At 38.3% G+C, this 24769-nt stretch overlaps 3 protein-coding genes and 1 non-coding gene across 11 annotated transcripts; 2 read left to right on the top strand and 2 right to left on the bottom strand.

The window, feature by feature from the left end:
• The first annotated feature begins 1726 nt into the window (after positions 1 to 1726).
• Positions 1727 to 6118, top strand: LOC104609786 (endo-1,4-beta-xylanase 5-like). The gene is made up of 5 exons (XM_010276178.3): positions 1727 to 2012; positions 2118 to 2281; positions 2492 to 2590; positions 2685 to 3467; positions 3623 to 6118. Exons 1-5 carry the CDS (start codon positions 1742 to 1744, stop codon positions 3971 to 3973), a joined length of 1668 nt encoding a protein of 555 aa, XP_010274480.2. The 5' UTR covers positions 1727 to 1741; the 3' UTR covers positions 3974 to 6118.
• LOC104608342 (Pentatricopeptide repeat (PPR) superfamily protein) lies at positions 3796 to 14720 on the bottom strand. Of its 3 annotated transcripts, none has more exons than XM_019199634.2 (3): positions 12187 to 14720; positions 9247 to 9393; positions 3796 to 3932 (listed from the first exon to the last, which is right to left on the bottom strand). In XM_019199634.2, the coding sequence occupies exon 1, from the start codon at positions 14663 to 14665 to the stop codon at positions 12290 to 12292; it is 2376 nt and encodes a 791-aa protein (XP_019055179.1). In that variant the 5' UTR covers positions 14666 to 14720; the 3' UTR covers positions 3796 to 3932; positions 9247 to 9393; positions 12187 to 12289. The 3 variants fall into 3 exon arrangements, with proteins under 3 accessions (XP_019055179.1, XP_010272610.1, XP_010272603.1); XM_010274308.3 differs by lacking the exon at positions 3796 to 3932 and adding an exon at positions 7552 to 8083; XM_010274301.3 differs by lacking the exon at positions 3796 to 3932 and adding an exon at positions 7552 to 7980.
• A 76-nt stretch (positions 14721 to 14796) lies between these two features.
• TRNAG-UCC (transfer RNA glycine (anticodon UCC)) lies at positions 14797 to 14868 on the top strand. The gene has a single exon. It is a non-coding gene; the product is annotated as a tRNA-Gly (tRNA).
• Positions 14869 to 15590: 722 nt separating this feature from the next.
• On the bottom strand, positions 15591 to 22016 carry LOC104608356 (uncharacterized). Of its 6 annotated transcripts, none has more exons than XR_737084.3 (6): positions 21603 to 22015; positions 19215 to 19362; positions 18711 to 18781; positions 18393 to 18608; positions 17610 to 17866; positions 15591 to 15941 (listed from the first exon to the last, which is right to left on the bottom strand). XR_737084.3 is itself a non-coding variant. In XM_088887145.1 (5 exons), exons 1-5 carry the CDS (start codon positions 21846 to 21848, stop codon positions 17837 to 17839), a joined length of 699 nt encoding a protein of 232 aa, XP_088743271.1. In that variant the 5' UTR covers positions 21849 to 22016; the 3' UTR covers positions 15591 to 17836. The 6 variants fall into 6 exon arrangements, 4 of the variants coding, with proteins under 4 accessions (XP_088743271.1, XP_019055185.1, XP_088743272.1 ...); XR_737080.3 differs by having other exon boundaries at positions 17610 to 17869; positions 18405 to 18608; positions 21603 to 22011; XM_088887145.1 differs by having other exon boundaries at positions 15591 to 17866; positions 18405 to 18608; positions 21603 to 22016.
• Positions 22017 to 24769: the final 2753 nt, after the last annotated feature.

The following is a 24769-nucleotide window of genomic DNA, read 5'->3' as shown; positions in this document are numbered from 1 at the left end:
TCCAACTTTTTTTTTCCAAATCACTCATAGGCATCTCCTATAGATAGTCGTATGCAACCGAGCTCCCTCTGTCCACAGGCTGTTCTCCAATAGCTATTCATCTATCCCTTTATGTGTCTTCTTAGGTTTTGTGTTCGTCAGTTTGTCAGACAAGAACTAATAGTTGGATCTATTTGAATTACTGCTTCAAATCAGTTTCAGGGCACTGAAAGGAGACAATGGAGGGTGCTACTGATGGAGGAAAAAATCTGCTTCTATTCCTGTTTTGCCTTCTTCTTCTTCTTCTTACAGGTTTGTTAATATCACTATATATAAATCTTGCCAAGTACGTAGCTTAGCTTCTCTGCAAATATAGAATTGCAGTTGTTTTTGAATTAATGGGTGACTAGGTCTTGATATGCTACGTAAGAAAGAAATGCTAACACCATCCGTCACCACTCCGCATGAATGCATTCATGAAATGGGCCCCCAAAATCACTACTGATCAGATGGTTCTAACTGTCCGATTGGCATTCTTCTTTTCCAATTTGTCCTCGCACTCGCATCAGCCAGCTCTTAAGATCTGATTTGAGCCACAACTTATCCAACCCCAAGTGGTGGATCTGGGTCTTCTACTAACAAACCAGGCTAGGCATGTCATAGATTTCTGCCACATCTACCCATAAGACATGTATATCAGCCACACATCAGGAATATTTCTGTAATTGTATATTATCATTCTTGGAAAAATGTTCTTGATGAAGTATATTGTCATTATTGTGAGTAGTTTTCTTGTAGGCAGCAAACTGGAGTCCCTTGTCACCCACTAATGAAACATAAGAGTTCACATTGACGCCCTACATGTACATCTCAACATGTATTGGAAACTTCTCCTGTACTTGTCATTGGGAGATGTTCCTAGTGCACGGTTGGGATGTGCTGTGGGGCGCACTCTTTGGTCACTGATGTGAATTCCCCTACATGCCAACAATGGAAATCAAAAAAGCAAATCACTTGATGTTTTTATGGCTGCCCTGTCCATGTTTCATTTGGGAGTGGCAAGGGAGTGTTGCTTCAGCAGTAGCAGCAGCAGCAGATGTTCTCTGGCAGGATCTATTGTTGGAGTTAACATCCGTACCCCATACAGTATGCTGTGGGGTGCTGATATGATCTCTAAGTGGGTTCAGATCTGCTGCTCATGGGACATTACAGTTGTGCATTGGGAATATCTCCCTTATCATTCATGGGGAGATGTTTCTAATACATGGTTCAGAGATGTGAGAACAATTTATGAGTAGCAAATCCGGAGTGATCCTAAGTAGCCTAGATCCAGCCTCTTTGAGCCAGGATAAGGCCTTTTATGCAGGCAAAAACAAAAATGGACTGGGCCTTACATGAGAGAAAAACAAACTGGATAGGTCCAGTGTCGTTGACCTAGAATAGACATACAGGCTCAAACAAAGTGGGCCGGTGGGCCGACTCTTACATGCAAAAAATAATGCATTTGATCTAAGCCTTCCAAGTTCCAATAACCCATATTTCTCCTCAATCCCATCAATTTACAGAGAAGTGTAGCTCCTTTCTTTCACCATCCAGACCTAGGTTACGTTAGTTGAAATTCATCTTTTGTACTTACTGCATATACTGTTTCTTTGTGGTTACAGGGTCCATTGCAGAAGGTTTATCCTATGACTATTCGGCAAGCATTGAGGCATGCTTTTTGTAACATGAATTCACAGGCATTTTGTTTTGCAAACAATTAATGTTTTCTAATATTTGTTTCCTTTCATCTTTTATCCAAAATTTTCAGTGTCTAGTAGAACCTCACAGACCTCAATACGAAGGAGGTATCATTGTTAACCCAGAGTTCAATCATGGTTTGAGAGGATGGTCTATCTTTGGGAGTGCAAAGATTGAACAAAGAGTGTCAGAAGGAGGCAACAGCTTCATCGTCGCTCATAGCAGGAAACAACCACATGATAGTATCTCACAGAAGTTTTACTTGCGCAAGGGGAATCTTTACACCTTATCTGGTAATGTTTGATAAAATGACAGAGCCCAATAAAAACAAACACTGAAAAAGGGTTTGTATCTAATGAAAAACATTGTACATGTATTTGCTTGTTTTCTTATATTAGCATGGATACAAGTGAGTCAAGGAAAAGTACCAGTGAGAGCTGTTTTCAAAACAAAAACTGGTTATAAACATGCTGGTGCAGTCATAACCGAGTCTGGCTGCTGGTCCATGCTTAAAGGTGGCCTAACTGCTAACTCTTCAGGCCCGGCTGAACTCTATTTTGAGGTACTTTTGTCAGTTCTTTATATGGACATAAGACTGATCAGATCAGCTCTGGTTCTGATTAATTGTTTTCTTTTTGGTCAAGTTGAATGTTACTAATTTATCATAGTTTTGTTTACGAGTTGAATGAAATGAACGAGTCTTTCCTGTTTCCTTTCTATGATCAAATCTTTAGTCTAAAATTTCTTACAATTTCCCATATCTCGTCTTCAGAGCGAAAACAAAACGGTGGATATATGGGTAGACAGTGTCTCGTTACAACCATTTACCATTGAGCAGTGGAGAGCTCACCAAGAGCAAAGCATTGAGAAGGTAAAAGAGTTGTCAAAACAAATAAAACAGGTTAATTTCTCTGGGGTATTTGCTATGTTGTATTATAATTCTGATGAATTGATTCATGTTGCAGACACGTAAAAGGAAGGTGAAATTTCAAGCGGTTGACTCATCTGGAAAAACCTTAACCGGTGCCCAAATCTCCATTCATCTGAAAAAGCCAAGCTTCCCATTTGGTGCTGCCATTGCTCAGACTATCCTCCACAATCCTACGTATCAGAAATGGTTCACGTCCAGGTTCACGGTGACCACCTTCGAAAACGAGATGAAGTGGTACAGCACAGAGAACTCTCCCGGCAAGGAAAACTACTCGGTAGCTGATGCCATGCTCCAATTTACCAGAAAGAACGGAATCAGAGTGCGAGGCCACAATGTCTTCTGGGATGATCCCAAATATCAACCATGGTGGGTACCCAAGCTATCGTATAGCCAACTCAATCAGGCCGCATGGAAGAGGATCAACTCCATTATGTCAAGATACAAAGGGCAGGTTATTGCATGGGATGTTGTTAATGAGAACCTCCATTTTTCCTTCTTCGAGGATAGGTTGGGTCGGAACGCATCAGCAGCTTTCTATAAGAAGGCACACCAGCTCGATGACAGAGCAATCATGTTTTTGAATGAGTACAATACAATAGAAGACAGCAGGGACGGGACGTCGTCACCCGCCAAGTACATTCAGAAACTGAAGGAAATTCAGTCCTACGCAGGGGGAAGGATCCCACTAGGAATCGGGCTCCAGGGCCATTTCAATACCCCAGATATTGCTTACATGAGATCTGCTCTTGATACTCTTGCCGCTACAAAGCTGCCCATTTGGATCACAGAGTTGGATGTGGAGGGCGGCCCAAATCAGGTAATGTTGATGAATGTAAGATTGCAGAAAAGCATTCATGAGGATGTGTCTGTGTCTGTGCTTGTGTGTTTGTGGGACATACCAAGGTAAGGCAAGACCACAGTTCTAATTTCTAAATGATACGAGCTAATCAAAGATTTGGGTTGTCCGTGCAGGCAAAATACTTGGAAGAAATCCTGAGAGAGGCACACTCTCACCCTGCCATAAAGGGGATCGTCATCTGGGGGGCATGGCCGTACCCAGAGCAGTGTCGCCGAATGTGTTTGACGGATAACAATTTTAAAAATCTTCCCACAGGCAATGTTGTGGACAAGCTGATAGGTGAGTGGACTCATGCATCCTTGGCCGGCTTGACGGACAGCAATGGCTACTTCGAGACCTCGCTCTTCCATGGGGATTATGTTGTAACTATTACTCATCCCTCCATGAATTCCTCTTTGGTTCAAAGCTTCAAGGTGACAACTCCTGGAGTTTCTCAAGAAACAATGCTCGACGTTAAAATCTAGGCATAACGAAACATTCTTAAACTGGCCAGTAGGTCCTGTTATTCTTTTGATTCAATAGGAATAAAAAAAAATGTTTGACAAATTTTGCAGTTACAATAAAATATTATAATGTTTTCAAAGTCCAAACTCCCTCTTCTTCATGTCAATTGACCAAACTTTGCCAATTCGCAAACCTTTGTTTTGCCTCGATCTCGCCTGAGTTGTTCATTAAGGCTTAGTTTGGAAGGAATACAAATGCAAATGTGTAGAGTGCATAACCTTATATTTTGTATTATTTTGCATGTATTTGCATTGTACATATTTGCATTTGTACTCTTTTCAAACTAACCCAATGGACAGAGAGATTTCAATCTGACACAATTTTAAATCAAAACTTACCGATGCAATATTACTGTTCAATACCAAGAATTTTAGATCAATACCCTGTTCAAGGATAGACGGAATTATCTAAAATCTCCCTTGGCTTTGCTGCTAATGCCTAAAACTACCCCTGACTATAGAGAATAAGAGAACTATAGAGACGCCCCCATCCCATCAAATGACAGCGCAAAGAATGCAAAATCACTACTCATCATCCATTATCCATTACTCTACTCTTCATATATTGTTGTTAATACCTAAAATACCCCCTTAATAAAAAGTTGTTCCACAAATGAAAAATTCCACCAACCTGTAAGGTGAAAAACCAGCTTAAGCTATCAAATTTTATGAAAATAAGGATATATAAATAAGCCAATGAATCAATAGCTGAGATAGTCACTCAGCGTCCCCAAATATAGAGGTGCTTGATCAAACACCAAACACTTGGTATTGATCCCATAGAAAAGAGGGTTATAAACTTATAATGGCACCTTTTTGTGTATGCGTATGTGTGTGGAGTAGAGCTATAATCGAGTTGGATTCTATCCAGCCACGTTTGAGTCTGGTCCAATTATCAAAAACTCAACTCCAAATTCAATGAACGGATCCAAAGAGTCTCAAATTGGATTGGAATCCTGTCAGATTTTTTTTATTTAATCCAAGTTAGTTGTACCATCTTTAAAACAAATAAAAATTAGAAACATATAAATATATTAATTATTCTTTGACTTTATAGAATAAATCATATAAATATAAAATAAATAAGCCATAACTCGGGTCTTGACTCTTGATCAAATATTTTTTAAAAGCTCAATCACTTGATAATATTAATAGATCCGAATCTGCTGACCACAACACATTACTGGCCACATTCATCCAGCCGCACATCGGGAAATATATGAGATGTTCCTAATGTGCGACTAGGTGAAATGAGCATTCCCAGTTGTCCTCTGTTGGAGAATATTAAGACCAAACTAAATAAGTGGAAAACGTAGGCCCTTAGTCAGGCAGGAAAGCGGATTCTTATTCAACCTGTCCTTCAATCAATCCCAATCCATGCCATGAGTGTGGCCAAATTTCCCAAGAAGACCACTAATGAGATCGATAAACTAATGAGAGATTTTTGGTGGTCTAGATCCAAATCTAATCCTCACCCCTTTTGTTGGTGTGCTCGGGACAAACTATCTCAACCAAGAAACATGAGAGGGCTAGGACTCAGGAGAATCAAACTGGTTAATCAAGCTCTCCTCAAGAAACTTGCTTGGAGATATCTCAATGAGCAACACAAGTTTGGGCTCAAATATGGAAGTCAAGATATTTGAAGAATAATAATCTCTTCCCATACTCCATTAGCTCGTCTAGCTCGTTTTTCTGGAACTCCACTGCCCCAAGTCCCCTGGATTCAAACTAGGAATAGGTTTCAAATGCTAGAGCAGCCTTCCCCATCAGGTATTCGAAATCTGTCAGTCTCAGATGTGATTTCTCAGGGTTCTTGCAATGCAACTCTTTACTTCCATTTTGCCATAAGAGGAAAACTCAAAGTATTGGGTGTAGACACCTCCTTCAGGAATTTTTTCCACAAAACAGGCCTACTCTTTCCTTCCCAAAGAGCGCCAAATGATAATTTTAAACTTTGTCTTAAATGGATATGGAATCTCCCGATAGCTCCTCACTACCAAATGTTCATATGGAGGATAAATCAAAATTTCCTCCCAGTCAGGGATCATGTGTTGGACTCTTCTTAGGATCGAAGATGTGTGGTCTATAACAATGAGGTGGAAACAATCAAGCATTTGTTCTTGGATTGTCCTCAAACACAGGTTGTGCTTTTTGCAGCTCCCTAGAACTTAAATATAAATGCTATCTTCAATCCTCTTGGCTAAATTGCATGTGAGTTAATCAGAACTCTCCCAGATAAAATGATAATAACTCAAGTCCTACGCCGGTAATCGGTATACCATAGCCTTGTATTATATCTGGTTTGCCCAAAATGAAAAGTGCTTCAAAGACAGGCAAATCCCCACCCAATGGTTGATTGCACGTATTAACAATTTATTTACTCAGACTGTGTTCCCAGAAGAGACAACTTCAATCTCAACTGCCTCTAGGAGCAAATTCTCCCTCACAATCCAGATGATGAAAGTCAACCTCCTAATATGCTCGGATTCCCAACAAGTGATCAAGGCTTTGCAGAACAAAGCATCTCTCCATTGGTCGTGCCATGGGCTTTTGTCGACGACCAAGCAAATAACTAGCCTCTTGTCTTTCCATGGTGTTTTATCATATACATAGAAACTTTAATACCTCGGCTCACAATGTGGCTCAGATAGCCAAAACTTACTCCCAGAACTCCTTTTCTTTTGATAATTACCCGGATGGGGTACCAGATGTAATGAACTTTATTATTTCTATTCTTAGTTAATATAGTTCTTTTATCTTTCAAAAAAAAAAAAAAAAACTCATATTAACCATACTAGTGAAAAGACTCCTATAACAGCGTGTTCACAAGAAAATTGGGAGTAGTGGATGACAAAGTGGTTTCATTACAACTAATAGCAAATTTAGCAACAGTGTGAGTAGCATCTTAGCACTTACCAAACATCAGTAACTGAGTATGAAGTAAGCCATTAAACTCCTTCGGCTTGCAACAATCGAATGAATGCTCCACAGTGATTCAATCCACCGATTATTAAGCAGATGCACTTTTTAAAATTCAAATCCTATTCACTTATGTAAACGGGTCATCTGAATCTGGACCACTAGACAGTTTCTAGTTCTTTATTAACTCAAAAATTTTAAAGATGTTTCTCTTTTCAGCTCAAAGTAGAAATCCATTTTATAGGCAAAGAGCAAATATTAAACAACAAACAAATCAGCTTCCTAAGTTTTAAGCATGATAGTTAAGGAGAATTTGATGAAACGTCCTAACTTCCAAAGTCATTGGATAGATTCACTAAAATAAAAATGAATAACAACATTAATAACAATGGCCATCCACTGGGTGGTGGTGCTCAAGAGGTAAAGGACAGAGCAGTACAATTACTTTGATCGAAGCCCACTGTAGGGTCCCAGACACATCTTTTCTGTTGGACTAAATAATTCTGATTTTAGTCTGTCCAGTACTTAATTAATGCCTTACATTAGGTAATGCAAAGAGCACGCTAACGTGATTCTGCCTTCCCTATTTCAAGACTTTTTTCAGCATGGACACGGATCAGTGAATGGAGACAGTGGCAACTGTTACTTTAAACCACCAACATTACAGTAACTTGGTTTTGAGAGCAAAACTAATCAACTAATCTTATCATAGTAGTACTCTGTTATCTCTATTATCACAACTTGCCACGAATATGGCAGACACAGTTCATGTAGAATTGTAGACTGGATTCACAATCAGAAATTTTTATCATTAAATAAGATGTTCTAGTAAAAAGAAGATACAACACCAAGCACCCCTTCTAGGAAGACAATGATCCCATCTCCCTGAAAGAATTACTAATTTTCCATAGACCCAAGGAACTACCAGCACCATCCAATAAAAGTCTGAGAGTTGCACTCCATGAAATCATCTCAATATCCATAACCATAAAGACAAAGATAAGGCTTTGGAGGAGTAAATGAAGCTCAGCGTCAACAGGTCCCAATGGCTGTAAACAAAATTCCAGTATTGGTATTTTAACAAAAAAAAGGTTGAAATAGTTTCACTTCTTGAGACCCTAAAATGCCTTCATTTCTATTTTATCAGCATCACTGTAATACAGAAAGTTTAGATCATGAGTTCATCTCCCAAATATTAGGAGGAAATGAAATAATTTCACTCAATATGGTTTCCAGAAACCCCAACTAACTAATATGCAACTTGGCAGAGAAAAACAAGCTATTAACTTGCATACCCTCCCCCCAAGGGGGAGGGGCAGTAGTGCCTGGTTACAAAAGGTTTTTGATAATGGTTTTGGATTTTTAGGATTGCATATACAAGGGTAACCAATGAAAATTGCTATCCAGTCACAAATCAATGATATGGTCTACAATTAGCGTTGAGACTCCATGTCAGAGGCTAACTTTAGTGATAAATAGCCCAAGGGCATGGAATTCTTCTGCAATTACCTTTGAATCATGCAGGTTTGGTATTTCCCGTATTTGATTGGATTATAGACATGTCAGTTAGATCCTTGTCCACCTGATTTAATTTCATTTTTCCAATTTTCAACTTTTTTTGATGGATTTTTCAAATTTCTACTTTTACATAACAAGAGGGCAACAAGTTGAGAGCTGCATTTTTTTTTCAAAAGTAAAAAAGATGAAATTTTTTATTCAATTTGGTCTTACATTACTTAAGTAGGAAACAGGAAGATCCAACGGGGTAATTGCAAAATTACTAAGATATCACGAAGAACCAACAAATTGTGGATGAAGAGGGCACATTGTATAAAAAGAAAAGTTATTACAGGAAACAATCAACTTAATGGCATCAAATTCTGAAGTTTCACATGGCAAATTTAGCTGGCTTCTTTCAAAAAGACTGGATGAGTGCAAACAAACTACCCTTCTTCTTTTATCAATAGCATAAGAAAGCAGATAGTACATTATGAAAATATACAAAAATCTTTTCCTTTATACGAGAGTAAATTCTCCTTAGTCCCTATTTGTATCAACTAAAATGCCCTTGTTTTCTGTTAATGACAGCAATATTTAGATGAAAGAATAGGATTCAGTTAAACATGCATGCTTGAATGCTGCACTTTATTTCTTTTTGAACACCAAGGATAAGTATATTGTTTTGTTTTTCTTGTCCCCCCTCCCTTTCATTTAATGTATAAAATTTACAGCACACTAAAAACTCAGAAATTTTTCAACTGCAGAGGCATAGAAAATGGTTTTATAAACTAAATAGAGTGGACTGGAGCATATACCTGCCATAAACAAGAAAAATAATGAAATGTTATCCCAAATTGTCGTCTGAAACCTTGATATTCTTTGCATGCCATGCATTTAATCATGCCTCCTGAAGGACCAACAGCATCCACGGCCCTGATAAATGCCTTCTAACCAATGAGGACCTATCACAATAAACTTCATGATCAGATTCATCTAAATGTATCAAACAAGCGATCTTCATTACCTCAAAATATATTACAGAAAGAACATATAAAAGGTTATTCTGATTTCAACATTGCTATATGTCCAAAACACATTCTCTTTTCTTGTTTTTTATAGCATTCTCTTTTTTATGGTCAAGATGCAAAAAAAGAAAAAGAAAAACAAGAGTAAATGACAATGGAAAAAACTTAAAATTTTGTTCAACTTAGATCCACTACTTATAAGAGTACTACAGATTCTCTCAAGAGGCTATGAAGATATAGAAAACCAAAATAAATATGTAGAAGTGAAAGTTCACAATGAAAATTTATACAAGATTCACAATAAATGAATGTTAGGGAAATTCAATTTGAAGGCATCCTTAGCTGGCTTCCCACAAAAGGATGAAAAAACATTTGTGAGAGAAATCAACAAATTTTTTTTTAAAAAAAGAAAAGATTTTAGAGGAGTTTTAACGTCACATGCATACTACAAATTTTCTCTTTCCATAAACTATAAAATATGTGCCTGGATCCATGATTCTTGGAACATAGAAGATTGGAGTGTAGTCCATGACTTGGTTGCTCGCACATCATTAGACAGATATGTTCGTTCTCGAGGAACGATGGCTTGTTGTAATGAAGATACGAGTCCAGTCCATTTTACTTCTGGCCAGACAGAAGTCCCTTGCAAGCAAGCTTCTGTTGGCATTCTAGGTGCAACCTTTGGCTTCCAGAAGTGGACGTGGCAAAAGATCAAATCAGGTATTTTAATCCAAATCCAAAGCTTTTCCAAATAATTATCTAAAGTGGGGTTTCCATAGGTAACCAATGTGGTTGCTTCACTTTTACTCTGAGGCAACCCAGTACTTGAAGGAGATACTTAGTGAGGGGTACCATCATCCAGCTGTACAAGGGATCATTATCATCATCATTTGGTCATGCCTGCAGATTGATGGTTGCAAGGGTGTATCTAAAAGATAACAATTACAAAAATATGCCAAGAGAAGATGTTGTGGATAAGCCAGTTGATAAGTGGAAAACTGTAGTATTGATTACTACAACAGGCAGAAGCAGGTCGAGATATATTGACTGATTAAACTAAGCTTGCAAATGGCAAAGGACACAGCGAAAGAAACAAACCATGTTTTAATTGATGCTTGAGATATATTGCCAGTCTAACCAAATAAATAAATAAAAGTAAATTGGAGCTGGCTCCTTAAGAGCCACAAGCACAAAGCCGCATAGTCTTTTTTTTTATCAATAAAGCCGCATAGTCTTTTGTAATCTCATTTAAAGCATTTCTCATTCCATCACTTGAAAAATGAAACGTCCTTCAACTGTTGTACTGTTGTCAATGTTTGTGGGACATCTGATGTTGTTTGTGTGGGGAAGGCAGTCTTCTTTGTCCTCCATGTGTATGTATTTCTTCAGAATTAATATTACATTACCTTTTGTCAAAAAAAAAAAAAGAACACCATCTCTCAAATTAATCAAGCTCAACTGTTTCTGGCACAAGAAGTAACAGGAAGCAAAATGGGAAATATGCTTTTCAATAATGGATGCAATCAAGCAAATCTGCACTTGTTCTTTATATATACCATATTTATATGAATTTGAAACAAAACAAACATGTAACATGCAAATTAAAAGACAGTAAGAAACTCTAACTTGTTGCTAATCAAAAAGAAAACTCTGATTTTATCTCCAGATGACAAGTTCCTTTTGCTTTTAATGGAGATAGATAACAAGGAATAAAAAGGGCAGCCCAGTGCACAAGGCTCCCACTAATGTGGGGTCTGGAGAGGGACAGATGTACGCAGCCTTACCCCTGCACATAGATAGATAACAAGGAATATGCCATCAAAAAGGTGAAAGATGGAGAAGATAAACCTGAAACCTTGTAATGGCCAACAAGCACCAAGAAAAGGATGGAAAGGAAAAACCATTGTATAAGAGTATTCCCTTAGAAACCTTTCCTTGCCATTGCACTAGCCAGCACAGAATCCATGACATTGAGGTGATCATTTCAGAGCAGAAACCGAGTTGTATGAAAAAGCAGAAAAGCCATGGAGCAATTGTTGGAAACTCAACTGAAAGCATTCTTTGGTTCCTCTCATCTCCAGAAAACAAGTTTTACTGCCTTTAAAAAAAAAATCTGCTATAACTTGCATGATATTGTGTTTGCGTTGATATTAGATTCATTTGTATATAAATCCAATCATGACCATGTTGAATATGCAGCACGTTCATCACCATAGGTTCTGCCTTCCTTATTCAGTCTCATCAGACATAGTTTTGGGCTTTAAGCAATACCATATGTTTCATCTATCACCAATGCATGGTAAGTATGATGCTATCGGTATGGGATATGGAGTCAGGATAGTGTTATTCTTAACATTCAGAACTTGTGCTAGTAGGGAATTGATCATGTATCATGATAAGAATAGGCCTTTTCAGTATTGAGAGCTTCTTTCCATCTATCACTTCTGAACTTTCACCCTCTTACAGGATCCTATGTTGGCCTTCTCTGATTTTGTTATTGGGGGCCATCTATCTATCTGTTCTGGATATAATAATGGAAAAAGAACCATAAATAGGCTTGGTTCACCATCCATGTATAATAATTGTTTTAGAGAAATCAAGAAAGTATACCACATAATTAAAAAATAAAGCACTCAAAATAGGAAACTATGGGGATGTATATACAGAAAATGTTACCCAAACAAGTTCTACTAATTTTCTTTCATATTGGAAGATGAAAAGAATGTATACCTGAACTGCTTCTCTAGTTACATGGCTGACATCTGCTGTCACACGTTGACAAAGATGACCCAGCTTGACACTGGAAAAGAGAACCCTTCAATCCCAGCCTGCTTCATTGGGCAACTTTTGATGTGCCTTTACGCCTCTTAATGAGCCCATCCATCAAAGTGATATAAGTGGATCTATTTACTGTAATACCATTCCGCGTTGATTCTTCCAAAATGCACCTTGCTTCTTTGTATTTCCCTTCATTACACAGGTCATCTATGTGCTTCGAATAATCTTCAGAACTTGAATCAGGATCCTGTGGAATTTCACTAATTACCACCTCTTGCCCCTTCTCTCCTGCAGAAACAACTTTTTCTAATGCAGAGACAGATGATTGATCAGGTAATTTTCCTGTTTCAATCATCTTTGAAAGAAACTCCTTTGCATCTTCAGTTCTGCCAGCCTCTGTAAACCCACATAAAATGGCATTATATGTGAAATGGTCGGGTCCCAATTCCTTCTCTTCCATTTCTGCAAGAAGCTTCAATGCTTGTTCCATTTTCCTCTCTTTGCACATGAACGTTATCAATGTATTGTAGGTGACAGCATCAACAACTTTGCCCTTTAAGATCCACGAATTAAAGAACTTAAGAGCTTTATCTAGCATCTGTTCTTTGCACAGTGCACGAAGAAGAATGTTACATGTAACAATATCCGGCTTGAATGATTCCTCGGCCATTTTGGTGTAGAAATGAAAAGCTTCCTCTACACTTCCTTCCCTGCAATACCCATGAATGATAGTGTTGTAGGTAGTTACATCAGGAACCAACCCACTCTCTATAAGCTCATTCAACTTGGCTAGTGCTTGCTCAGTCTTTCCGAATTTGCAAAGGCCTCCGATAACTGAATTATAGGTAACAACACTAGGAAGGATCTCTTTTTCCTTCATCTCATCCCAAAGCTTCAAAGCCAAATCAATGTTCTCGTCCTTGAAGCACCCTGTAATTAGAGTGCCATAGCTAACTTCATCAAGAGTGTATCCTCTTCTGACTGCACTTTCAAGTAACTCGTACGCCTTGCTTAGCTTATTCTCCTTACAGAGGTTGTGCAGAACAGTATTTAGGGTAACAGTATCCATCTTCAAACCTTTCCGAGCCATCTCATCCATCATCATGTAGGCTTCCCTCATATTACCGGCTTTGCAGTAGCCATGGATCAAAGTATTGTAAGTAACACAATCTGGGGAAAACCCATTTTGCTCCATTTTTCGAATGGTGTTGCTTGCTTCTTCCATGGCCCCTTCTTTACACAATCTTTTGAGCATTATATTATAGGTGATAGCATTTTGCTTCACCCCTTTCTCACTCATTTCCTCGAGCAACTTGTATGCCTCAGAACTGTTTCTCCACTCAAAACACCCATTAATCAAAGTGTTGTAAGTAACGACGTCTGGCAGCAACCTCAAATTCTCCATCTTATCCTTAAGCTTAAAAGCTTCTTCGATCTTACCTTCCTTGCAGAACCCACTAATCAGCATGTTATAAGTCCAAACATCTGGCAGAAATTTGCTCTGGGTCATCAATTCAAACGCTTTTACTGCGTCCTTCAACCATCCCAACCTACAATATGCGCACACCAAGGTATTGTATGTATTCCTATCGGGCGAGAGTCCTCTATCCTTCATATCAGAAAGCAAATCTCGGGCCTCGTTCAAGAGACCCCTCTTGCAGAATGCATCTAAAATGGTGTTATATGTAATATTATCGGGAAAGCAATTGAACTGGACCGTCATCCGATTAAACAACTCCATTGCATCTTTAAACCTAAATTGCGAGCAATAGCCATATATCATAATGTTAAAAGTCTTGGTATTTGGGGTAACCCCTAGCCTGATGGCGTCATTAAAAATCTCCTGGGACATAGGAATTGAATGGGAAGATGGGTATCTTACCAAGGAATTGAGGAGAGTATTGCAGGTGAGGAGGGAGGGCCGGAGGTGGAGACGCTTCATCTTCTTGAAAATCTGAACGGCAAGGTGGACCTTCTGCGATTGAACGTAAGCACCAACAGCGGTGTCAAGAAGAGCTTTGGTAGGGGGAGGGAAGGAGCGAGGAGGGTGGAGGAGGGAGTGGTGGAGCTGGTGGAAGCGGTCGGAAGCGATGAAAGAGAGGAGGAGGGACTTGGCGTCAGAAAACTTGTTGTGGTGGAAGAGAGAAGGAAGGAGTTTGAGGAGGGAATGGAGGGAGTTGGACTGGTGGGAGAAGTTGGGAATGTGAGAATGGCACCATTTGAAGAATGATAAGAGAGTACTTGGACGGGAATAAAGAGAAGCGGACGAGAGGATGGATGAGATTAGAGATGGAGTGAGGTGGGGGATGTATGGGTAAAGGGATTGGAGGGAAGCTTGAGAGGAAGTGAGAATGTTGGTAACGTTTTCGATAACTTCAGATTCAGTTGGCGGCGACGGCGGTGGTTTTGGTGGTGACGACGCCGTCTCCATGCTACTGCTACTTACTGGAAATTGAACTCCTGAAATGCTTTCTCGGCCTTCAGAGTTCCGAATTAGACCCTTATATGATGACGGAACAGTTTCTTCTTTAAAATATTCTAATTTTCCATTCTAATGAAAAGGCGTTTGTAGTCCAACGGTTAGGATAATTGCCTTCCAAGCAATAGACCCGGGTTCGACTCCCGGCAAACGCATCATTTTCTAGTTTTGATCGGCTTGCGTAAAAGAAAAGGGAATTATTTTTGTAAACGCTTCAGGAAATGAATTCTTCCTCCGACCAAACAAACATCCCCCAAGTTTGTGATATTTGGGACTTGGGAGGTCGGCCTCGGCCAGCCCAAAATCCAAAAGCTACGTTGTAATTATTGGGTCAATCATGAAACACATCATGCCCATACGCGAGAATCCCACATGTCAAGCTGACGTGATTGGGGGATTGTTGGTTCTATATGCAGAGGATTCAGTGTTTAGGCACTGTTTGGTTGGTTAGAATTGGAATTCTATTCTCATTTTTGTTGGAATGGCATTCCCTCACTTGAAGGAATGACCTTTTCTTTGGGAATGAAATCTCATTCCTGTTGATTTTAATTCTCATTTTCATTCCTATTTGAACCAAACAGACTATGGGAATGGACCATTCCAATTCCAATTCTGGATAATATCTGATTCCGATTCCAACTACAAACCAAACGGATCCACTGTTCTCCATGGTATTTTTAACACTGGTTGGTTACACAGAGAGGCCATACAACGTTACTACATCATCTTCATGGTCATCAGCTCATAGTTGTCATAGTGGTAATGCTATTATCTGAATAAAGAAAGCCAGATCTAAAGTTTTCTACTAGATTATAATTTTCTCACAGAAATAACTAACTTCAACTGATGAACAAGGAGCTAATAGTACATACGCATATAGTCTTAAAAGGAAATTCTTAAACCTCTTAGCAAGACAACTTTACATTACAACAAGTCGATCTCATATCTCTCATCGTCTCAAACCACCAAAAACAAATACACAAGTACTGCTGAAATTGAACAAAGAAATTATATGAGAAAATCACTCCATCTTCTCCTCCGACGAATAGAACACAACACAATAGTCATGACAGCAGACCTCGCAGCAGAACTTACAGAATCGAAAATGGCATTGAATCGCCTCTCCTGCAGAGCCCAAAGCGTAGAAACAAACATTGCTAATCCATCAAAAATTTCCAGAAGAATCCCCATCTTCGGAGAACCACCTCCACCTCTTTGTCTCTTGTCTCTTGATGAGAAAACGAGCCAAACAAATGAAAAGAAGCGAACAAGAGAAGGATAATCAGATAATGTTTCAGACCTCTCCCTGAAAAGTAGACTCCTTCATACCTTAATATCAAGAAGAAAAGAGAGAAATGCGGTTTCTCGGCCACTCAGCTTCTCGTTCCAAATGGAGGCGAATGAGAAGCGAAGAACATATAAATATAATGGGGGTGGGGGGGCCATGATGTGGATTAGCTTTGCAACCAGAGGAATTTTGTGGGTTGTTTCCTCGATGCTTCTTCCTCCCACATTCAGTAAATGAATTTTATGTCCTTTTGCTCCGTGCTATCTATGCTAATAATTAATGATTGATTGATGGTAGAGTTGCGAACATGATATCGTGGGTCCTATTTTTTCATTAGATGCGCCCTTTGGAACGCCTCGGAGAGTCGGAGTAGATTTTTTAAAAATTCCTTCTTTTCATGGGGCTCTATATGCAAATTGGTGGATGGGTTTTATTTTCTTCTTTGAGGCCATAACCCCCCCCCCCCCCCCCCCGATGACTAGCTGTTGTACCAAGGACCAACTAACCAATAGCTTTGGTGACCAGCATCCCTTAGAATATGGAGGCAGGATAAAGCTCATAAAATGCAAGCTCTATGTGGTAAGGTCAGTGGACTTCATTTGCACCCTGTTCTTAATCCTCATGTAATGTATAATTTATAACACCAAAATCGATTACAAAAAGCAAAAGAATAATTGTTGCTAGGGGTGAGCCACTTGACAAGCTTATCGTTAAGCCATTTGGTGTTTCCAAGGCAATGGATATATCATATATGAACAACCAACAGTTAATTTTGACAAAGATGCATATGTTCATCAATATGTACCATTTTGCTTTCTGAAAAAAAAATCAAGAGCTACATTAACAAAATGACTATTACTTTGTTCTTTAGTGAATAAGTCATTAAGCAAGTTGTGAGCTCCTCATTCCTGAATAGCACGTTTCATTGATTACTCTACCCGTCTATCTTATTATATGATTAATTTATCTACAAAAACACAAAGCAATATGTCACTTGGTTGACTTTAGCAGGTGATTATGGGTTGTACCGGGCTTTTATGTGGCATTCAATATCTGTATAAAGTTTAAATTATCTAATAAATCCTTTTTCACCATTGACCATTCCATTCTATTTGAATGACATATTCATGTTAAATTATGAGCACTTAAATCATTTCTTACTCCTTGACATCATGTCCTTCTGACCCCTTCAACTTTCAATAGATCACTTTTTAAGGGTGTTCCAATGGTCTTCTATGTACATGACCAACTATTATTTTCACATTTTATCATCTATTAAAGCTATTCCTAAATTCATTTGGATGAATATACACACATAATATATACATGCATCGTGGGCAGGCCCGGCTAGAAATGATTTACACCTAAGTCGTAATCAAAACACCCTGTCAGATAACAATCAAGGGTGCGCCCAAACCCACTCTGGGTAATACATGATGTAGCAAATATATACTACAAAGTCTACAATCAATACTACACCACCAAAAGCAGCAAATCCATAGCTTTGGCTCTCAAACATGATAGGTGGTACCTTAGATTCAGGGCTTGCCTAGTTGCCTAGCCATCAAAAAATAACAATAATGATAATAATAAAGAGACACAGCTTACCTTTCATATAATGTCCATTGTCCAGTTTCCCCGTAGCATATATTAAGACAATTCCGCTCCACCTAGCTTTTTGGTCTGTACGTCATCCACTCAATCCTTATGAAGTGACCATGCTAATCCTATCCATCAGGGAATTCCGTGCACTGGGTTGAAACTTTAAAGTAGTTAATGTCAAGCACAGATGTTCTGGACAATTGTAGCTTTTGTGTGATTAGGGCATTTTTCTGTTAAGATTTGACAATGCCATCGCCTGCAACCTGCTGCAATTATTGAAAGAATCTCCTTAGCAAGAGGCAGATAGTGAAATATAGTTACTATAAAGTATAAACTGCTTCAGATTAATACTCAACCCCAACCCCCCCCCCCACAGGCGTGGAACCTCATCATTGGTTCCACAGCCTGCTGAACAGCTAAAGCGTTCAGCTAATCCAAATTCCCCAATGACCATTACCTTTTCTTTTATTTTTCTGCTAAAAAATGGTACTGGACGATTGAAAGGCAAATATAAAAAATCAAACTGAGTTTACATTTCCGAGCATGCCAATTGAAATTATGTGTCTGATGCATGGATTCATTGATGATCAATGTGAGTGCAATTATTGGGGAGCATGCATGATTAATCCAAGAGGTTGAGCATGGATTAGATGGTTTGTGTTAGGTTTTCCTAACTAGCAAGGCCAAGAACCAGCTGCAACCAACAAGCTCCCAACAATAGACCAGTGCCCAACATTGCAATCAAGCATGGAACTAAATTGCTACACAGTCCTGATTTTACGAACAAACCTAGAAATTTACCCTCATTTCTCTAGCAACAGAAGGCAGCCATTTCTCCCCCCTAATTCTTTTCAGTTCAGCAACTCTTTCTTCCTCTCGTTTGGCTGCTTCTTTGGTTGCATCAACTTTAGCTTCAAATCTAGATAATGCTTTCTGAGATGCCTCTCTTGCTGCAGCCATTATATCTATACCATCAACAGCAACAGACTGAATTTGGCGCCTGAACTGGAAACCACAGATCAATGGAGTTAGGTTTGGCAGAATCAAATCAAATTAGTGGAGGGGAAGTAGAGTTGCAGAAAAGATTTAAGAAGATAGGAATGAAACCTTCTTTGATTTCTCATCAAACAATTCTCCAGGAAGAATCCTTGGCTTCTTTCTTGGTTGTTGAAATTCATCTGGCAACAGCACATAGCACACAGTTGCACTTGTTTATAATTTATTAATGAAGGTTGAAGAAATGAATGATGGTGCATGGACCCAACAAGGTAGTACTTAGTGCCGCAGACCATACCATGGATCACCAACTAATCAACCTTGATCCATCGGGTGATAACAGATAACCCCAACCAATCTAACAGGAGGTTTTTATTCGTTTAGTCAAAGGTCACAATTGGGTTGCTAAAGTAAAAGTTGTTGGAGGTTTTGGAAGTTCATATAGCATATAGTCAGGACTACCAGGTGGTCATGATTTTTGAACTGCGTCCCACCAACTGAAATGTCCAGATTGAGTAGGTGAACAACGTTTAAAGTCATAGTAAGAAATTCCACCCAATTCTTGCATGATGCTATGATGAAATGAAATATCTGAATTTGATCAAACACCCATACCAACATGATCAAATACTATCCCAAGGGGTGATTGTCTGAATAGCCGGATTCCACCTTCATCAACCAGGTTATCATCATCCAATACAGGAATAGGACCTCTCACCATCTCCAAGCTCTTTTCTAAGAGGCCTTCTAAAAGCTTCTGTGCCTGTTGCAATGTCCATTAGGGCTTAGGATTACCATATAACACAACAAGCAATAAAAAATTCAGAATCAAAATGAATAGTTTGTGATCTGGAAATAGACTGACTCTCCCCACAATACCCATGCCTTCAAGGAATGTACTGGAATTGACTTGATGAAGCAGGACTACAAGACTTTTGATTGGTAAACAAAAAAGAGGATACTTGAATCAGGACATTTCACCTTTACATAATTGACCTCCATTCAACTGCCCATTTCATGTAAAAACAGACTAGACTACTATTTGGTTAATCCTAGCAAGAGCAGGGATTATAATTCAATCACGTTACACAAAATTACAAAGCATTAATAGGATTCCTTTACCTGCCAAGCAGAATATCAAAAATAAAACTATAGAAGTCCAAACGGATCCAGACATAGGGTTCTTTAAACAACCCAATATGTATCAGGGAATTCCTAGATAGCATCTATCAAACCCCCATTGATTCATGTCATAGATTAATTTGCCAAGAGGTTTACGACACAAATGTATTTGTGCATATCATAAATAAGAGATGACAGCAAAAGGTCAGGACCAACATTGGGCAACAATCCTTTAGCACCAAAAAGAAAACAAAAAACAAAAAATATATATATAAAACACAGTTGCTTTTGTGGTCTTTCTATTGAATATTGATGGGCACTGAAGTTCTTCATTGGCCATTATACATGATGAGCATCTTTGAGTACTTAAAATCAAATTTTTTCATAGATCAAAGAAGGATCAATGTTCCCGTTGTACACAGTTTGCCCAATCATCATTGAATAGAATATTCCTTGCACACACTAAATGCCCGTTTTCATTACCAATACCAACTTAGAATAGCCAACTTGAAAGGTCTTCATTAGATTTCTAAGCATCTTTCCTTTATCAAACTCTTAATTTCAACTTCAAAGAGAAATATGGACAGTTTCTGTCCCCATTTTCATATCCTTATTTGCAGTTTCCTACAACCAACCAAACAAATTTTGATGTTTTTGAAGAAGAAAAGGTCACCTTTCCAGGCAGAAGGAGCAAATATGGAAATGATATATTTGACTGGATAACAGGTAATCCTGCAGTCTCTTATGGCACAAAGTATTTGGGAAGGGGCTCTGAATACTCTAGATTATTTCTCCAAGTTCAAAGCTTTGTATTGGGAATGGTGAACACATTATTCTGGAAGGACACGTGGTGTATACCACGACTATTGAAGTCCTCTTTCGCCATTGCTTACAGATTAGCAGCAAAAAAGAAGCATCCATAAGGGAGAGTTTACGATTCATTTGTCCCATGTTGGTAGTATGGGATGCTAATGTGAGGTATCCCACATCGGTTATATGGGATGCTGTTGTGGAGTATATATGTGTTTGGGTTCCCTCCCTCTAACAACTAGCTTTTAAGGGTGAGTTCTCCTAAGGCACATAACAGTTTGATAGCAGGGGAGGTGGTCAATCATTGGCATTCACTGGTATTTTCTGCCAATGGTGATTGCAAATAAGAGCCCCAAATCCCCAATCATATACGTCTACTGAACAACAAGGACTTGATATCTCTTTCAAGCGGCCTTCTTGAAACTTTATTTCCATTTAAACCATTTCTTCTTGCAACTTTGTTTCCACCCAACAAAACAAAGCGATATAAATTTCTTTCACCAGTATGTTTAGAATCACGAATATCTGCATTCAAACATATTCAAATTATTCATATACATTCTTGTCGCTCCATGGGGAGGGGAAAATATTAGTGCTGGTTTAGAATCTCCAAAATGTCTTGTAAAGGCCAGTTCATCATTACAATGTGTCATTATGTTTCTTTCATATACATCGCGGTGGATGGGGGATTTACCGGAAACCTTTCTTACATGATTTGTCTTCTTGGTGTCTACAAATTAGGAATAATATCGATGAAGCGAAATGAATAAATAGGAGAATGTAGTAGTTCGTAAAAGCTGAAATCGAATCAAACGAGTCCTACAATCTTACCAACTCGAACATGTTAAAAAAGCACGGAAATTATATGACAATCTATACCTTCGCTTATTATGAATATAACAACTTCGTAAATTTAATGGTAACCAAGAAAATAAACAATTCTTTTGCAACAATCAACAAACTTCACAATATTAGACAATAAAACAGGGACATGATTTAGTAAAAATGGAATAGAGATAGGGTTCCACGCCACAAGAGTTATTCCAACAGGAGGGGGGGAGAGAGAGAGACCTTTATTTGGTAGAGCTTCAGATTTTGAGGCTTCTGGTTAATGTGGTCGTTATTCCCATCTTCTTCAGTGTTAGAAGTCGAATAATTAATGTGCTTCACTGACTCGCTGGCCTTAGTTGTGGAACCCTTAGTGATGGTGATAGTGAAATCCGTGGTTGCAATGGAATTGATCGCTGCTCTCCAATCCGCGTCCCCGTCTTCTTCTCCACTGCTGCTGCTGCTCGAGTCTGAATCTCTACCTCCCATCACGAAATTGGTAAAGCGAGGATCCCCTTCGTCGGTTCGCCTCTATGCGTGCGCGCGCAGACAGAGAAGGAGCGCGCGATAGTGCTTTTTCTTCGGTCGTGCAAACTCTTCTTGGCTTCTTGCCATCAGCGATAGTGATTCATTTACTAAAAACACCCTCGATTAGTATCCTGTACTTTTAGGATTAGTATCGTTTAGGTCCCTGAACTTAAAAATGATATTTGAAAAAGATACAAATGCTCTTTTAAGTATTCTAGATACTCATGATATTTGGGAATTAACATTTGCTTCATCTTCGAAATAAACTCCCGATTTGTGGAATTGATGATATGTTCCTCCATGTCAAACCGAATGGAGCAAGATGCAATAGTGTGTCCCATCTGACCACACACGTGACTAAACCTTGGCAGTCGTTCATATTTTACAACTAATGAGATTGTTTCATTATTAAGTAACATAGGGAACAACAGGTAACAAGGGATTATAAACATCCATAGAAACACGTACCCTTGCAAACTTGCTCCATCGATCAATGCCTTTGGGATTGGATTTAGTAGGCACAAACAAAGTAAATACGTTAAATGAGTATTTGATAAATATTTTGACAATTGTCAAAAGTGGGTATTATTCTTTTTTCAAGAGTAGGCAGTAGGGTGGGGTATTTTAAGTAACAAGTGCCAAAAAAATTTTTCTAAGTGCTCATTTATAGGTGTTTCTTGGAATATCATTTTTTTTCGGATATGGCACTGATGTGTCACCATTATTTGGAGCAACGACATTGATGCCAAACAAATGCATAATTGCATTAGATCCCCTCTGTTAGAAACATCTAACAAGGGGCAAAAAAAAGTCCAAAATACCTATGCAATTACAATCAAGGCTGGGTTTTACAGAAAAATAATGTAAATTTTAGAATCAATAAAAAATAAGAGTTTAAAGTTGTAAATTTACCTTTGAGCAATTGATGTGGAGGGTGAATTTGGAAAATAGATTAATTTTGGAAAAGATATTGAAAGGGTAGCCATATGAAGAGAAATATTTTAAAAATAAACATTTTGGTCAAAAGTAATTGCATGGATATTTTAGACATTTTAATGCAACTTGTTAGAGGATTCTAAGAGAGTGAATCTACTTGTAACTATGTTATGAAGTTTTTTAGAGGTGATTGCAATTACCAAACTTCAATGAAGGTTTTAACAATAGTTAAAAAGCTTGAGGGGAGGTTTTAGCAAATTACCCTAATATTTATAGGGTAAATTTCTTAACTACCCTTATGGTTTAGTTAATTAATTAAGTGTACCCTTACCATTTAATAATTGACTGACACTACTGTATTGTTTTTGACAATTGACTAATAGCATCCATTGTTATTTGCCAAAACCCGTATACATTTTAAATCACATGATATTTAAAATTCTTTTAAAACCCAATATTACCCTCCCATGTCCCGATTCTCATGGAGCTATAAAAATCAGCGTTCTTGGAGAAGTTACCGCAGTTCAACATTCTGATTAAAATTTCACAATTCATGGTGTAACGTTAAACAGGTGGTGTAATATTCTGATTAAAATTTCAACAGGGGCTATAGAAATCAGTTTCAACATTCTGATTAAAATTTCAAAAAAGGTTGTAGACGGCAAAACAGGTGGTGTAAGATTAAACAACATAACAGTTGTGGCTCTCTCAGCAAATTTTGTCGGATTCTGTGAACCAATGTCTAAGAACTAGTGTGATTTCTCCTCCATAGATGGTAGAATTGGTCGGATTCCAAGTTCATATGGAAAAAGCGATAGTAAAGAAACCATTTTTCGTTGGTATTGGATGCGATATACCGACGATCACTACCGAACTATTGCTGTAAATCCCTGCACTGTTGACCTTAATGCTGTTAAAGGAGCAAACTACAATCTCCTTTCCTGGAACCAGAGTCTTGATCTTTGATCCATTAGGTAGACTCACAAGATCAGATAAATGGAGAAGCTGAGGTACGGCAATGGAAATCGTAACAAGAACCAACAGTGAGGGTAAAAAGACTCTTGTCACTAAGTGTAAAGACGATGAGGAAGATTATTTTCATAACAGGGGAGAAAGAAAAAGGAAAATAAGAAGAGGAAGAAGGAGCATGGAGCCCCTTTGCTGGATCTGAGATTTTTCCGTTAAATTCTGCTATAACAGTCAAAAGATTATTTTCAGATCTGCTTGTAAGACTGTTAGGGTCATTCTTTATACTTTCAGGAGCTCCAACAGGGTTGGATGAACCAGCATTTCTTTCCTCTTTCCTTTGTTTTATTTTGAAAATTTAAAGAAGAATAAATGGTAACATAGTATTTTTTGTCTTTATGTTGATGTGCACTAACAATAGGGAAAGTATTAGTCAACTGTCAGAAACAGCAGGGATCGCATTAGTTAATTTTCAAATAATAAGAGTATACTTAATTAATTAACTAAACCATAAGAATAGTTTAAGAAATTTATCCATATTTATATGATATAAGAGAATTAAAGTGCTATTATTTGTTAGTTTGGTCATTTTGACCAAGTGATGATGAGTGTCCTAAGGTTGAGACAGCCACAAGATGTTATCAGAGTTATCATAAGGAAGAAAAACACACCCACAAGATGTTATCAGAGTTTTGTGGACGAGACCGGATACACTCCTCACGTAGGGTGCCTCACACGTGCATCCTATCATGCATTGGGAACATCTCCTGTACTTATAAATTATTTTTTACGAGAGATGTTCCTAATGTACGGTGGATATATATGTAAGGCGTCCAATTGTGAGGAGCAGATCCCGTTCCTTCGTGGACAGCAATGCAGCGTTGATATGAATAAGCAGTCTAACTGTCAATATCCTGGATTTTTTCTTCGAGAGGAGTTCTGAGTCAAATTTGAAAAGTGAGGTCAGTATTTAGGTGAAA

This window comes from Nelumbo nucifera, chromosome 5, assembly GCF_055504915.1.
Source record: "Nelumbo nucifera cultivar China Antique chromosome 5, China Antique-T2T, whole genome shotgun sequence".
Lineage (NCBI taxonomy): Eukaryota > Viridiplantae > Streptophyta > Magnoliopsida > Proteales > Nelumbonaceae > Nelumbo > Nelumbo nucifera.
This window is presented reverse-complemented; position numbering and strand designations above follow the sequence as displayed.

Bases quoted from the DNA above. Each gene is read 5' to 3' on its own strand.
- LOC104609786 (XM_010276178.3), top strand. From the start codon at position 1,742: ATGTTTTCTAATATTTGTTTCCTTTCATCTTTTATCCAAAATTTTCAG. The intron at 2,013-2,117 runs GTAATGTTTGAT...TTCTTATATTAG, and splicing joins GAATCTTTACACCTTATCTG to CATGGATACAAGTGAGTCAA. The intron at 3,468-3,622 runs GTAATGTTGATG...TTGTCCGTGCAG, and splicing joins TGGAGGGCGGCCCAAATCAG to GCAAAATACTTGGAAGAAAT.
- LOC104608342 (XM_019199634.2), bottom strand. From the start codon at position 14,665: ATGGAGACGGCGTCGTCACCACCAAAACCACCGCCGTCGCCGCCAACT.
- LOC104608356 (XM_010274323.3), bottom strand. From the start codon at position 21,848: ATGGGAGGTAGAGATTCAGACTCGAGCAGCAGCAGCAGTGGAGAAGAA. The intron at 18,609-18,710 runs GTTTCATTCCTA...TGTGGTTTCCAG, and splicing joins TTGATGAGAAATCAAAGAAG to TTCAGGCGCCAAATTCAGTC. The intron at 17,870-18,404 runs GTAAATTTCTAG...CAATAATTGCAG, and splicing joins CTGTTGCTAGAGAAATGAGG to CAGGTTGCAGGCGATGGCAT.